Genomic DNA, 13,424 nt, shown 5'->3' with positions numbered 1-13,424 from the left:
AATTTAACGTCTGTTGAAATGTGGATACTTAAGACCATGAGAGAATTTAACGTCTGTTGAAATGTGGATACTTAAGACCATGAGAGAATTTAACGTCTGTTGAAATGTGGATACTTAAGACCATGAGAGAATTTAACGTCTGTTGAAATGTGGATACTTAAGACCATGAGAGAATTTAACGTCTGTTGAAATGTGGATACTTAAGACCATGAGAGAATTTAACGTCTGTTGAAATGTGGATACTTAAGACCATGAGAGAATTTAACGTCTGTTGAAATGTGGATACTTAAGACCATGAGAGAATTTAACGTCTGTTGAAATGTGGATACTTAAGACCATGAGAGAATTTAACGGCTGTTGAAATGTGGATACTTAAGACCATGAGAGAATTTAACGTCTGTTGAAATGTGGATACTTAAGACCATGAGAGAATTTAACGTCTGTTGAAATGTGGATACTTAAGACCATGAGAGAATTTAATGTCTGTTGAAATGTGGATACTTAAGACCATGAGAGAATTTAACGTCTGTTGAAATGTGGATACTTAAGACCATGAGAGAATTTAATGTCTGTTGAAATGTGGATACTTAAGACCATGAGAGAATTTAACGTCTGTTGAAATGTGGATACTTAAGACCATGGTCTTAAGTATCCACATTTCAACAGACGTATATCAAACACTTATTTTCACATAAATACTTTGTATTCAAACATTGATTTTCTGTTGTTGCTTCTGCTGTTGTTGTTTGTTTGTTTGTTTGTTTGTTTTGTTTTGTTTTTGTTTTTTTTTCTTTTTTCTCCTTGATATTTTACGCGTTTTGCAACGAAAAAATCTCAAAATTTCAACTTTTGGCGCTTACGTCGTTCTTCCACCGAACGCGTCATATATGGAATAACATGCATGAATATTAGTAACACTTTTCATTGCTATGTAGAGATTATTCCTAAAATCAGGTTTCTTTTTTTTTTTTTTCACAGGTAAAAAAAAATATGAAACTCGGAAACTGTGGAATCGAATGCGATTGTTACACCACGGCTGAAAAATGATTGTTCAGAAGGAAATACAACAAAACAAATTTCTGAAGAGTTACTTTTTCTTGGTTACAACATGTCTGACATTGTTAGTTTGCTGTGTTAGAATCAAAGTAGAATCAGAGTATTATTCGCGAAAATAATTGCCAGATTTAATTATCGTCTTTGCATGGATATTTATCAAGGAAAACACTGTACGATTTCAGGTGATGGTTTTTAACCAGAAAATTCTGCCTGCAGATTAAGATTAACATTTCCCGGTGTAATCGAATGGAGACGGGATAAAAATGATATCTCAATAAGTTATATGACCCAGAAACGGATCGTACCGTTAGCAACTTTATTTCAACATATCTAGTGAAAAAGAGACTCTGTCAAAAATGACAAAAAAAAAAAACATTATGCTTTTCCAGTGTTCACATCCATATTCATATATAATTTATTATCATTTTTGATGAGCTAAAAAAAAAAGGAAAACATCAACTGTTGATTTTTTATTCAGAATTCATTTCTGACAATAGGAATTTTCTGACTTGCTTTTTGCTTTCTTGCGCCCACTTAACACTTAAATTTGTTTTTTCGTCTGGCACATTTTTTACTCAATAACTTTTTCATGACTGGATGCAACTACATACATATATATATATATATATATATATATATATATATATATATATATATATATATATATATATATTATTGTTAGGACAATTAATTAGAATCGGAAAAATCGGAGCTTTTTGGGTTATCAGAATCAGTTCCAGAATCGGAAGAATTTGAGCCTATTTTCCGATGCCAAAACCGATCCTTACATTATCTTTTTTATTTGATTTTAGTTTAAGAAATATCGTCCATTGCTTGTAGTAATAATAAAATGATAAATATTTATTGATTTAAACTAAAAACTAATCGGTAATTGTATCTGAATTGGGAAAAATATTGGAATCGTCCCATCACTAATATATATATATATATATATATATATATATATATATATATATATATATATATATATATATATGAATTAGATCACAGATTTATGAATCTTGTGGTTTCAAGTCTTACAAAATATTTTTAGGAGGTAATATTTTTTATATAAGACAAGTCCAGCCAAATCGAATTGCTCAATATAGATAAAAGTCATTAGCAAAATATTAATTCTGGTTTGATATAATTTTGCTATTCAGCACATACATTGAAAATATATTAATGATTAAATCTTTTAAGGAACATAGAGAAAAAAAAATAAGGGTTGAAACAAAAAGAAAGGATATGGGATTTTGGTATCCGACTACAATGGTAATCCTTGAATAGAAAAGAAAAATGCTATTAGGTTCCAGATTGGTTGAAGATTTCCACATTGAAGGTAAAATCCAATTATATTCAATGCAGTATCCAGAGTGAAAGGTAATATTCCTTTGCGATTGCAGAGTTTTAGATTTATAAGGTTCCACTTTTTTGGGTAATGTAAAATCAGTAGAAAGACGTTCTCTTTTCATAAAGCAAAATCCAGCCAAATATTTGTTTTAAAATTATATTTTCCTGAAAGAAATTTAAATATAAAAACTGGAATTATATATATATATATATATATATATATATATATATATATATATATATATTAATGAAAACAAAGGGATGTAGTGTTTACCTGATGTACGCAATGGTAAACTTCAAACTAATATAAATAACAATATTTATATATAGAAAATTTAATCCCAACCAAATTAAAAAGCTCAATAAGCAATAGACAATAGAGTTTATTATAAGAGAAAGAAAATTAGAACTGTAAGTTGAACTTTACAATCAAAATTTATTGTTCGACTGAATACTCCAAAAAAAATTTACAAAGTCTTTATTCTGTGGAGTTCTTGTTATTATTCTTATAGAAGAACATAAAGAAATCAGCAAATCATATTTGTAGCAATGTTAGAATTTGCTAGTTAAGGCATTAAGTGAAACCGCAATTTATTGTAGTTATAAATTGCCAAATAAAAAAATGAAAAAATATTGGATATGTAAAAAACTAATATAAAAACAAACCGCGCATAATATTTAAGCTTGAATGAATCTCCTATTATATATATATATATATATATATATATATATATATATATATATATATATATATATATATATATATATAATTAGTAGTAGTAGTGGAGGTGGTGGCGTATAAGGGTGGTAGCAGTTTTAGCATCTGTTATAATTTGTATACGTGTATATAATTATCCTTATGTGTGTCTATGTATGTATGTATATATATATATATATGAAGGTTTTTATTTTATTTATTTTTATTATTATATCTATGTAGATGTGTTTTGTGCGTTATATATATGTATATATATATATATATGTATATATGTGTATATATATATATGTATATAGGTGTGTATGTATATATATGTGCTTGTATGCTTATGGGTGTACTTATGTATGTATAAATGTGAAATGTGGGTAAGTACGTATATGTGTGTTATGTGTATATGTATAAGTATTATGTGTGTATGAGTGTGTGCATATATATGTATATATGTATGTGTATGTATGTGTATTTTGACTTTTATCAATATCGCTATATGATTATAATCATTTGTGTCACTATCCTTGTTACTGCTATTATAAACATTATTATTATCGACATCTTTATTAGTTTTTTTTTACTAAATTTTTTATACTTATTACTAAATTTGTTAATATAATTATGAAATATTATTATTATTATTATTATTATTATTATTATTATTATTACCCATGATCATTGACTATACTATTATTAGAATTATTTTGCATTTATTATTATTATTATTATTATTATTATTATTATTATTATTTTGTCATCTTTATCATCATCATGACTTTTTGACAGCCTTAATAAACTATGATTCTGCAACATTTAAAAAATTATAATCATCAATCCTACACTTTTGCTTTTAATAATGACATCGAATTTCTTTATAGAAAGATCTATTTCATTCTGTCTAGACAATTTCTGGTCACACTAATACGAGCTTTCACGCCCCCCCCCCCCGCTTGAAATCACTTTTTATTTTTAATCCGAGGATGAAGGGTCTCATTTTGGATTTCTCTCTTCTTACTATTAGGTCCCATTTGACTAGGGACGAACTTCTCTTTGGACTACTGCACTGCCCGGAAAAAAACAATTTTCATTATTTCAGCTGTTTTGTAAACTATTCAATCGGATTTTGAAAACTTTCCAATCGGATTATATGCATCGTCACGCTGGCCTTTTTTTGGAATACATTCTATCTAAAGAACTATTTTGCATTTTGGATCAACTCTAGAGGTGGCGCAGTTGACAGAGACGTTAAATCTCTACGGTTCCAGATGAGCATTGTCTGAAGATAGCGGTTTCAATCCTACCCAAAGCCGGCCAGAGGCTTACTTGGCCAAAACGTGGTGAGACGACAACATCTACGGATGGCAGTGATTGCTGAGAATATAGTTAAGAGATTTTAAGTTCCTATCCATCGCGGTTACCACCTGACGAAGGCCAGAGGAATAGTTGGCCGAAACGTCGTGAAACAACAACTAATAAAGATGAGAATAATAGTTTGCCATAAATAAATTAATATAAGAATAGCATTCTTTGAAACTCCGCGGAATAAGGACTTTGTAAATTGTTTTTTGGAGTATTCAGTCGAACAATAAGTTTTTATTGTAAAGTTCAACTTACAGTTTTAATTCTCTTTCTCTGATATATATATATATATATATATATATATATATATATATATATATATATATATATATATATATATACTGGTCTTTAGTTATTTCAGGTCTTGGAATGTTCACACCTTCCAGGAAAATAGCGATGCACCTGAACGCAAAACAGCTCTAGTGTCTCTTGAACTTTCAAAGTATAACATAGATATTGCAGAACTTAGTGAAACCCGCCTTCCTGAAATCTCAGTTCAAGGAAGAAAACGGTGGTTCACAAGTGGAAAAGGTCCAGATGAGCCACGTATTTCTGGAGTGAGTTTTGCTGTGAAATCAGAACTTGTGTGTTCATTGCAAACCCTGCCCAAAGTTGAGTTAGAAGTAATCGGTGTCATTCGTCACAATGATAAACTAATTCTGATGGGGGAGTTTAATGCTGGTGTCGGTGCCGATTCCCAAACGTGGAGAGGGGCTTTGGGACGTCATGGAGTTGAGAAAATGAATGATAATGATCTCCGTCTCCTTTCTTTATGCACTAAGTTTCATCTCACTATCACTAACACAGTATTCCAACAGAAGAACTGCCATAAAACTACCTGGATACACCCTCCTTCAAATATCTGGCATATGATAGATTATTTCACCACAAAGCAACGCGATATTCACGACTTTATGGTAACACGCTCATTTCATGCCAGTTGTTTACTTATCAGACGATGTCTTGCTGTGCAGTAAAACATCTTTTTGCCTTCAGTGTAGGCGAATCGTGAAATCAATTGTCCCGAAGCGTATTAAAGTTGAACCACTGAAGAATCCTGAAGTGCAGGCTGCATTGTCCAACAAGCTAGAAGAAAACCTAGAGAATGTAGAAGTGAATGATGACATTGAAAAATACTGGAAAGTCATACGTGATGCCATGAAAATGCCATGAAAATGCCATGAAAATGTCAGGAAAATGTCAGGCTTACAAATACATAAGCATCAGAATTGGTTTGACGATCAGAATGATGAAGCGCAAGATCAAAGCCAGAAAATGTCCACATAGCATGGATTGATGACAAAAACTCTGAAAAAAAAAATATAGCATGGATTGATGACAAAAACTCTGCAATGAAAAAAAAAGGGTTTACAAAACCTGTAAAACAAAAAGTATTGTGACAAATGGAAGAGAAATGGTAGCTGATCATGTATTATTCAAGCAGCAATTTCGGGAACAGACTCTATACTTACCCCCTCTCTTAAAAATATATACGAAATGTCTGAGCTACCAATTCTGCAGAGGGACAGACTCTATACTTACCCCCTCTCTTAAAAATATATACGAAATGTCTGAGCTACCAATTCTACAGAGGGACAGACTCTATACTTACCCCCTCTCTTAAAAATATATACGAAATGTCTGAGCTACCAATTCTACAAGAAGTCTTTGAGGCTATCGAGCAGATAGCAATGGATAAGGCACCTGGTTCGATGCTATATCACCGGAAGTGTTTAAGTATGGTGGCAAAAAGTTGGCTAGAAAATTGCATGCTCTTTTTGTATCCATTTGAATAACAGGAAAAGTTCCCCAAGATTTCAAGGATGCCTACATCCTTCGTCTTTATAAAAACAAAGGTCTTCGAAACGTCTGTGATAATTACCACGGTATATCTCTTCTTTCAATTGCTGGTAAAATTCTAACCAGACTTATACTTAACAGATTAATTAGGTAATGTTGTTGATGAAATCTATCCCGAGTCGCAGTGTAGTTTTCACTCCGAGGAATGACTGACATGATACTCTCTTTGCATCAAGTATCTGAGGAAAGTTCATGAGAAAAAACAAGGGTTGTACATGGTGTTAATTGACCTTACCAAGGCTTTTGACACTGTGAACCGTACAACTCTTTGGAAAATATCGAAGAAACTGTGCATTCCAGACAACATGATAAAAGTGATAACATCTTTTCATGGAGGTATGAAAGCATCAGTCGTATCAAGTGGGAACTCTCTTGAACAGTTCAATGTAACCAATGCCACCAAACAAGGATTTGTTATGGTTCCAGTTCTGTTTGCTCTATTTTTCTCTGTTATGTTGAAACACGCATTTTCAGATGTTGATGCTGGAGTAAAATTTCAGTTTCGTACAAGGAAAATTCAATCATCATCGTTTCAAAGCAAAAACGCTCCTTCATAGAACAATCATCAGGAATTTGCTATTTACAGATGATGCCACAACTTCTTGCAGCGTGTAAATCCTTTGGCCTAACCATCAGCATAAAGAAAACCAAAGTCATTCACCAGCCCCGTGTGAAACAAAATCATCAAGTCCACAATTTTCCAGTAACGCCTATTCGAATTGATGGAAGCAATCCAAAAAATGTGAAAAACTTCACATTTTTTGGTAGCGTTGTAAATTCAGGTTCATTGCTAGAAGATGAAATAATGAATAGAATCTCTTGTGCAAGTAGTATATTTTGTAGTGCATTTGGAAAATCGAGTGCCCGATTGTGGAGAAACCGAGGAATAAGCCTGAAAACAAAATTAGAAGTGTATAAAGCCGTCATACTTATTACACTGCTGTATGCATCAGAGACATGGACGTCTTATCGTAACCAAATTAAGCAACGTAACGTCTCCCACAAGAGATGTCTTCGTACAATTTGTGGTTTTACTCTTAAAGATCCAATATCTAATGCAGACTTGTTTACACTTTGTAGAATAAGTGGAATCGAAGATTTCCTGATTCAATCAAAACCTCGCTGGGCAGACTATGTTGTTCGCATGGACGATAGTAGGATACTGGAACAACTCATGTACAGTCAGTTTGATGGTGGTAACCGAAATGTTGGACGTCCTTGGCTTTGTTACAAATTGAGAGCTAACCTTGCAACTGTCCAGATTGATGGCAGAAATTTTGAACTCCATGCTAGTGATAGAGGTCTTAGTGTTAGTAGAGGTAGTGACACATACTCTTCCAAACTTCTACTACTAACACTTCTCCACTGCTTGTTTTCACAAATTAAAAGAAAACTAGGCTAAGAAAAAAGAAAATGCAAATATACCAGCAATGATTTCTCTTAAATCTCTCAATCCTCGCACCTGCGTCCACTGTGGCCATGTTTGCATATCTCTAGCAGGACTCAAGTGCCATCTTCGCCTGAGCGAGTGTCAGCACAAACAACCACAAACAGATATTTGTCAGAACCTTAAACGTCGAGACCAATCCAATGTATATATATATATATATATATATATATATATATATATATATATATATATATATAGAGAGAGAGAGAGAGAGAGAGAGAGAGAGGGGTTCAATGTAATTACAGAGCATATATAAGGATTGATATATAATAAGAAAATATATTTCTACAGAAATATATATATAAATATATGTATATATATATATACATATATACATACATATATATATACACATACATATATATATATACATGATGATGATTGCAACATCTTGTCAGACGAGTGCCACTCCCTCAGACATTTAAAATTCATGAGCCCAAATGCCTGAGGGAGTATCTATACAAAGATGATGTTACAGAATCTTAGCTTTGTACGACAGCTAAGTCTCTCTCTCGGTTCAAAATGTTGAGATCCAGCAACAAGCTAGAGCAAGATAGCCAGCAACAAATTAAACTGCAGACCAGCTTAATGCGGGTACTGGTCTTCCGCTTTATATATACATATATGTATATATACATACATATATATATGCATACATATATATACATGATGATGATGATGATTGCTGCACCTTTCCAGATAATCGCCGCCACATTGAGTTCTCCCAATCTTGTCGTCCATGCCATCTCAGATGACTCTGCACTCCCGCCGCAGGTTTGCGCATCTTGAAGCAGATGTGACATAAAAATTGAGCAATTTCCATCGAGTTAACTTCCTTTAGAGGTTGAAGGGTATTCCTATGAACAATCACATGTCTTCTTCAACCAGCAGTAGACTTGCAAACTTTGCTGCATGTTAAACAGATCGTTTGGTTCCGATTAATAGGTGCAAAGTTAACCTGAACAGGAGTTTTGTGCAACTTAAGATGGTTGGCATAGCCAAATTTTTACAAAAGCACTCGTTCACAAGTGTGGCATTTTCAGCTCTGTGTGTCATGGTTAAGACCATCAATTAAATCTTTGCAAAGCTCTCGCTTCAGATTGCTGTGGGCCTGCTTTCTTTTCTCTAGAGCATCACAACTTTCACGTACAAGCTTTGATGCAATGTCCATGTCTCCGATGAATATGATAGTGTTGTAAACGCAGATCTTAGTCCTGTCTGTGATGCCATGATCAGACCACACTCTCTTCTCCAACCTTCCAAAAGCTACAGATGCCTTCTGAATTCGCCTGTGGATTTCAGTGTCGAGACAGCCATCCCTCAACAGAGAACTACCAAGGTACACAGATGAATCAACTACTCCCAGTCTAGCACCACAGACCATGATGCTCGGCTCCATGTATGACTGGCCCAGTGCAGGAGTGAACATCACCTTTGTTTTAGACAGACTGATCCTCAGACCAAAGGCAGTCCAGAAGTCAGCAAAGCTATCCATTATATGCTGCATATAAGTTTCAGTGTGCGACAAAAAAAAACAGCATCGTCTGCATACAATAACTCCTTGACTAAGACATGATGCAGCTTGGTTCTGGCATTAAATCTTCTAAGATTAATAAGGCGACACTTGGTTCGAAATTTTAAGATGACACCCCTATTGCAATCCTGAAACGCATGAGCAAATAGAGCAGCAAAATATATAGAGAAAAGAGTAGGGGCAGGAATATCACCTTGTTTGACACCATTGTCAACTGGGATTTCATCAGACAATTTTCCGTTAAATGAGACTCGAGCTTTCATGTCCCTGTGCAGTTCCTTGAATATTCTAAGAAAGGTTGGAAGACACCCTACTTTCTCTAAGATTAACCAGAGAGCATTCCTGTTTATGGTGTCAAATGTTTTCTTTAGATCCACAAACACTTGATACAATGGTATTTGTTGTTCAATGCATTTCTTCTGGACTTGCCGGGCTGAAAAAAATCATATAAATAGTTCCTCTGCCAGACCTAAAGCCACTTTGTGACTCTGGAATAGCATTAGGACAAACATCCGCCAGTAACCTGTTTAATAGAAGTTGTGCGAGAACTTTCTTTTGACATCAGGGGAAACATTGAAGAGGTAGGAGGGCCAAATACTTGGTGCAAGAGTCCATAAAATTCCTTCGAATTTTTTTGTGTCAAACGCCTTTGGATCTGCTCCGTTATATTCATCCACCATTGGATTTTCATTTTTCTTAGCTCACATTGCAATGTGGCTTTGACCTCTTTGTATTGTTGGAAATTAGTTGTATGATCAGAATGATCTTCATGAAGTAAAGATTCATAAATTGTCTGTTTATTCATCAGCAACTGATTAATTTCAAGATTGTTGTCATCAAACCAGTCCTTGAAACCAAGAACTTCAGCACCAGCAGAATAAACCTGAGTCTTCAAATTCACCAATGTACCATCAAATGCAAGATTATCGAGCTTTTCCACCATACTCTTTTGAACTTCAGGCAACTTTAACTTTGTGACCTCAATACGGCTAGGTACCTTAATGCCACTATGACGAACTTTCTTACGGATTTGTAAATTAAACTTTCGTCTCACCAACTTGTGATTGGTGTCACATTCAGCACTGCGCATGACACCAACAGTATATGCATTTTAAAGGTTGCATTTTCGAGTTATGATGAAATCAATTAGGTGACCATGCTTTAAACGTGCATGTATTCAAGTAGCTTTGTGCTTCAGTTTACGGCAAAAAAAATTGTTACAGATAGCAAGATTACATTCTGAACGTAGCTCTAGTAGCTTAAGGCCATTAGCATTCATGGTACCGATACCATAGTGGCCAAGAGGACTTCAGGCCTCATAGTCTTTCCCAACATGGGCAATGAAATCACCAAGAATAACAAGTTTTTCATTAATTGGTGTAGATGCAACAACAGAGCGCAGAGACACATAGAAACACAAGATGTCATCTTCATTCGCTTGAAGGGTTGGTGCATAGACCAAAAGAATAATGATGAATCTTTTGTGTGAAAGAGGAACACGAAGTTTCATGATGCGATCACAGATACTGGAAGGAAATTCCATAGTATCAACCAAGGATATTTTAATCACAAAATCGACTCCACCATTTCTACGGATACCTTCTCGTTTACCAATCCAGAAGAGAGTATAGCCTGATGATACCTCTGTCATTTGATCTTCTCCTGAGAGACGGGTCTCTGACAGAGCAGCAATATCTATATCAAGTCTCCATAGCTCTGCAGTGACGAGCGCTGTCCTGCGCTCTGGACGGTTGGATGACGCTTTATCAAGAAGAGTGTGTACATTTCAACAGCATAAATTGAATTTTACTCCTTTTTGGAGATACATTTTTTTTTTCTTCCTGCTTACATGAACCACCGTTAGCCGCAGGAAACTAACCAGTGATAGTATGACAGACAATTTTTAGTGCACCTTTTCTAGCACTTTCCTCAGACATTGGGTGAGCAGTGCTCTCCCTGAATAGGGCTCCTCAGTCACAGAAACCCCCACCGGAGTTGGCCTCTGTCATGTGAAGGCACAACATGTTAAGATAGGGTTCCTGTCACCTCTGTGCAGACTTTTGACTGTGTACCTCCAACTGGTCAAATGTGTACACGTTACCACTCCTCCATCGCCATAGGACTTGCAGTAGAAATGAACAGCAGATAAAGAGAAGATAGAAAAAGATAAAAGATAGATCTCAAGTAACATCTGTACATCGCTGTATTAAAGTGACAAGCGCTTGTACAACACGAGTGCCACTCTCTAAGTCTCAGCAACAATAACGCAGATTTCTCGTAAGAGTTGTCCTCTCCTAGAAAGATTGCCTCCACCACAGCTTACAGGAGCTCCTTCTACCCCGTTAAAATCATTTACCTATGACTGGGACTTAGGTAGCTGGGCACCAGAGCATGGTCCATACACCTATGGGCCGCAGTCAACAGGGCTTAAGCTACTCTGGAGGTTTCTGTCAGGGTTATCTCATCCTTAACCTTTGGTTCAAAAACCTTATCCCACAAGGCAGTGGGGATTCAGTTTTCTGGTGCTGAACACTCGCCATTCACCAGAGCCCCGTTAGCGTGGCAGAACTCAAGACGTGCACGTGGGGATGATTAGATTGGGAGAAGCTATATGTGACGCTAGAGCATTTGTGTACACATATATGCATACAAATATGTAGACATACATATTTACACATATATATATATATATATACATACAAATATATACATGCATATATATATATATATATATATATATATATATATATATATATATATATACATCCTAATTTAGTAATTTAAATTTTATGACATGAAATGGTTAAATTTCAAATATAGAATTTTTTTTACATGCAAGACAAAGAATATATTTGAATAAGTATATCTCCTTAACCTATAGGTAAACATCGAAAACCTGTAGGTTAAGGAGATATACTTATTGAAATGTATTCTTGTCTTGCATGTAAAAAAAAATCTATATTTGAAATTTAACCATTTCATGTCATAAAATTTAATTACTAAATTATGATTTATTTGCTCTATCTGGTATATTTATGACGAGATCCCTGGCGACACCAGATGATCTTGCTTTTCAAATAGAGGAAGAGAAGATGGGAGAGGATGAGGTATAGTTGGGGGGGGGGGGGCATGCTGACACTTGGTCAAGGAAAAACAGATGTTTATGAGATTCCTGTCCACCAGAGAAGAAATAGTAAATATTTGAATGAGAAAAAAAATATAAATAAATATGATAATAGATAATAGTTGTTCTTAAGAGGTTTTAATTTCCATTTTGTACTTATGTAGCGATAGGAAGAGGCAAAAATGTCCAGAAGAAATAAAATATTTCAATGGGAAATAAATAGTTATCGCTTATCACATCAGTGCTGGGGTGGGGTTTTTAAGAGAAAGACAAACGAGAATTGTTCCTATATCACGGCTGTTATACATCTATCAACAACGGAAAGGTTGTTTTTAAAATCTCTGTTGAGCGAGATGAAAAATGGGGGTCAAGAGTAGGGGTCACCGCCAGGCATTGTTCGATGTAGGGTGACTAATCATGCCTAATTTGTAATAAATAAAAACCTCAGTGCAGGTGGGGGTTGACGTCTGGTACAGATAAGCTCTAAGAGAAAAGAAAGAATAACTCCAGAAAGGTGGAAGGGGAATTTCTGATTTGATAAAAACGATTAGCTTTTTAGAATTAGGGTTCTTTTTACTAGCTGGCATGGAGGCGTCCACATCGCTCTCACCCCACCTGGTGGGGTGGGGGGGAAACCCTCATAAGAGCTAAGTTGAAAAGCTCTTGTTTTGAGCTGGGAAATCAATTAGAGGAACTTATTTATATATATACAACCTGCATCATGAAGCTCGGATTAAGAAACTCGACTTTTAAACAAGTGTAGAACGATTTCTGAATAATTATTTTGTTGGTTTTTACGAAAATGAACCAGAGTTTTTCTTTCTTTCTCGATTGCCAGCCTGAACGAAGATGCAGTTTATTTCAGGTATGCCCTGACGCCAGATGATGAAAGAGATAGATTGGATCCAGCACGAAGCCAGAGTGACGGCTGAAATCGACAATGTTGCCACACAGACTTAGGGTCATGCACATTTCGCGT

The 13,424-nt window shown here is 34.9% G+C and overlaps 1 protein-coding gene across 1 annotated transcript; it reads left to right on the top strand.

Moving 5' to 3' along the window:
* Positions 1-1,108: 1,108 nt before the first annotated feature.
* On the top strand, positions 1,109-5,650 carry LOC145291116 (uncharacterized). The gene is made up of 3 exons (XM_080136630.1): positions 1,109-1,120; positions 4,864-5,394; positions 5,474-5,650. The coding sequence occupies exons 1-3, from the start codon at positions 1,109-1,111 to the stop codon at positions 5,648-5,650; spliced, it is 720 nt and encodes a 239-aa protein (XP_079992756.1).
* Positions 5,651-13,424: the final 7,774 nt, after the last annotated feature.

This window comes from Euprymna scolopes, chromosome 12 (assembly GCF_053919585.1).
Source record: "Euprymna scolopes isolate OS-2025 chromosome 12, ASM5391958v1, whole genome shotgun sequence".
In the NCBI taxonomy this organism is placed as follows: domain Eukaryota; kingdom Metazoa; phylum Mollusca; class Cephalopoda; order Sepiida; family Sepiolidae; genus Euprymna; species Euprymna scolopes.
Note: the sequence above shows the minus strand (reverse complement) of the source record. Positions and strands in the feature narration are given on the sequence as shown.

Coding starts and splice junctions, on each gene's coding strand:
- LOC145291116 (XM_080136630.1), top strand. Junction 5,395..5,473: donor GCGATATTCACGACTTTATG/GTAACACGCTCA, acceptor TTTTGCCTTCAG/TGTAGGCGAATCGTGAAATC.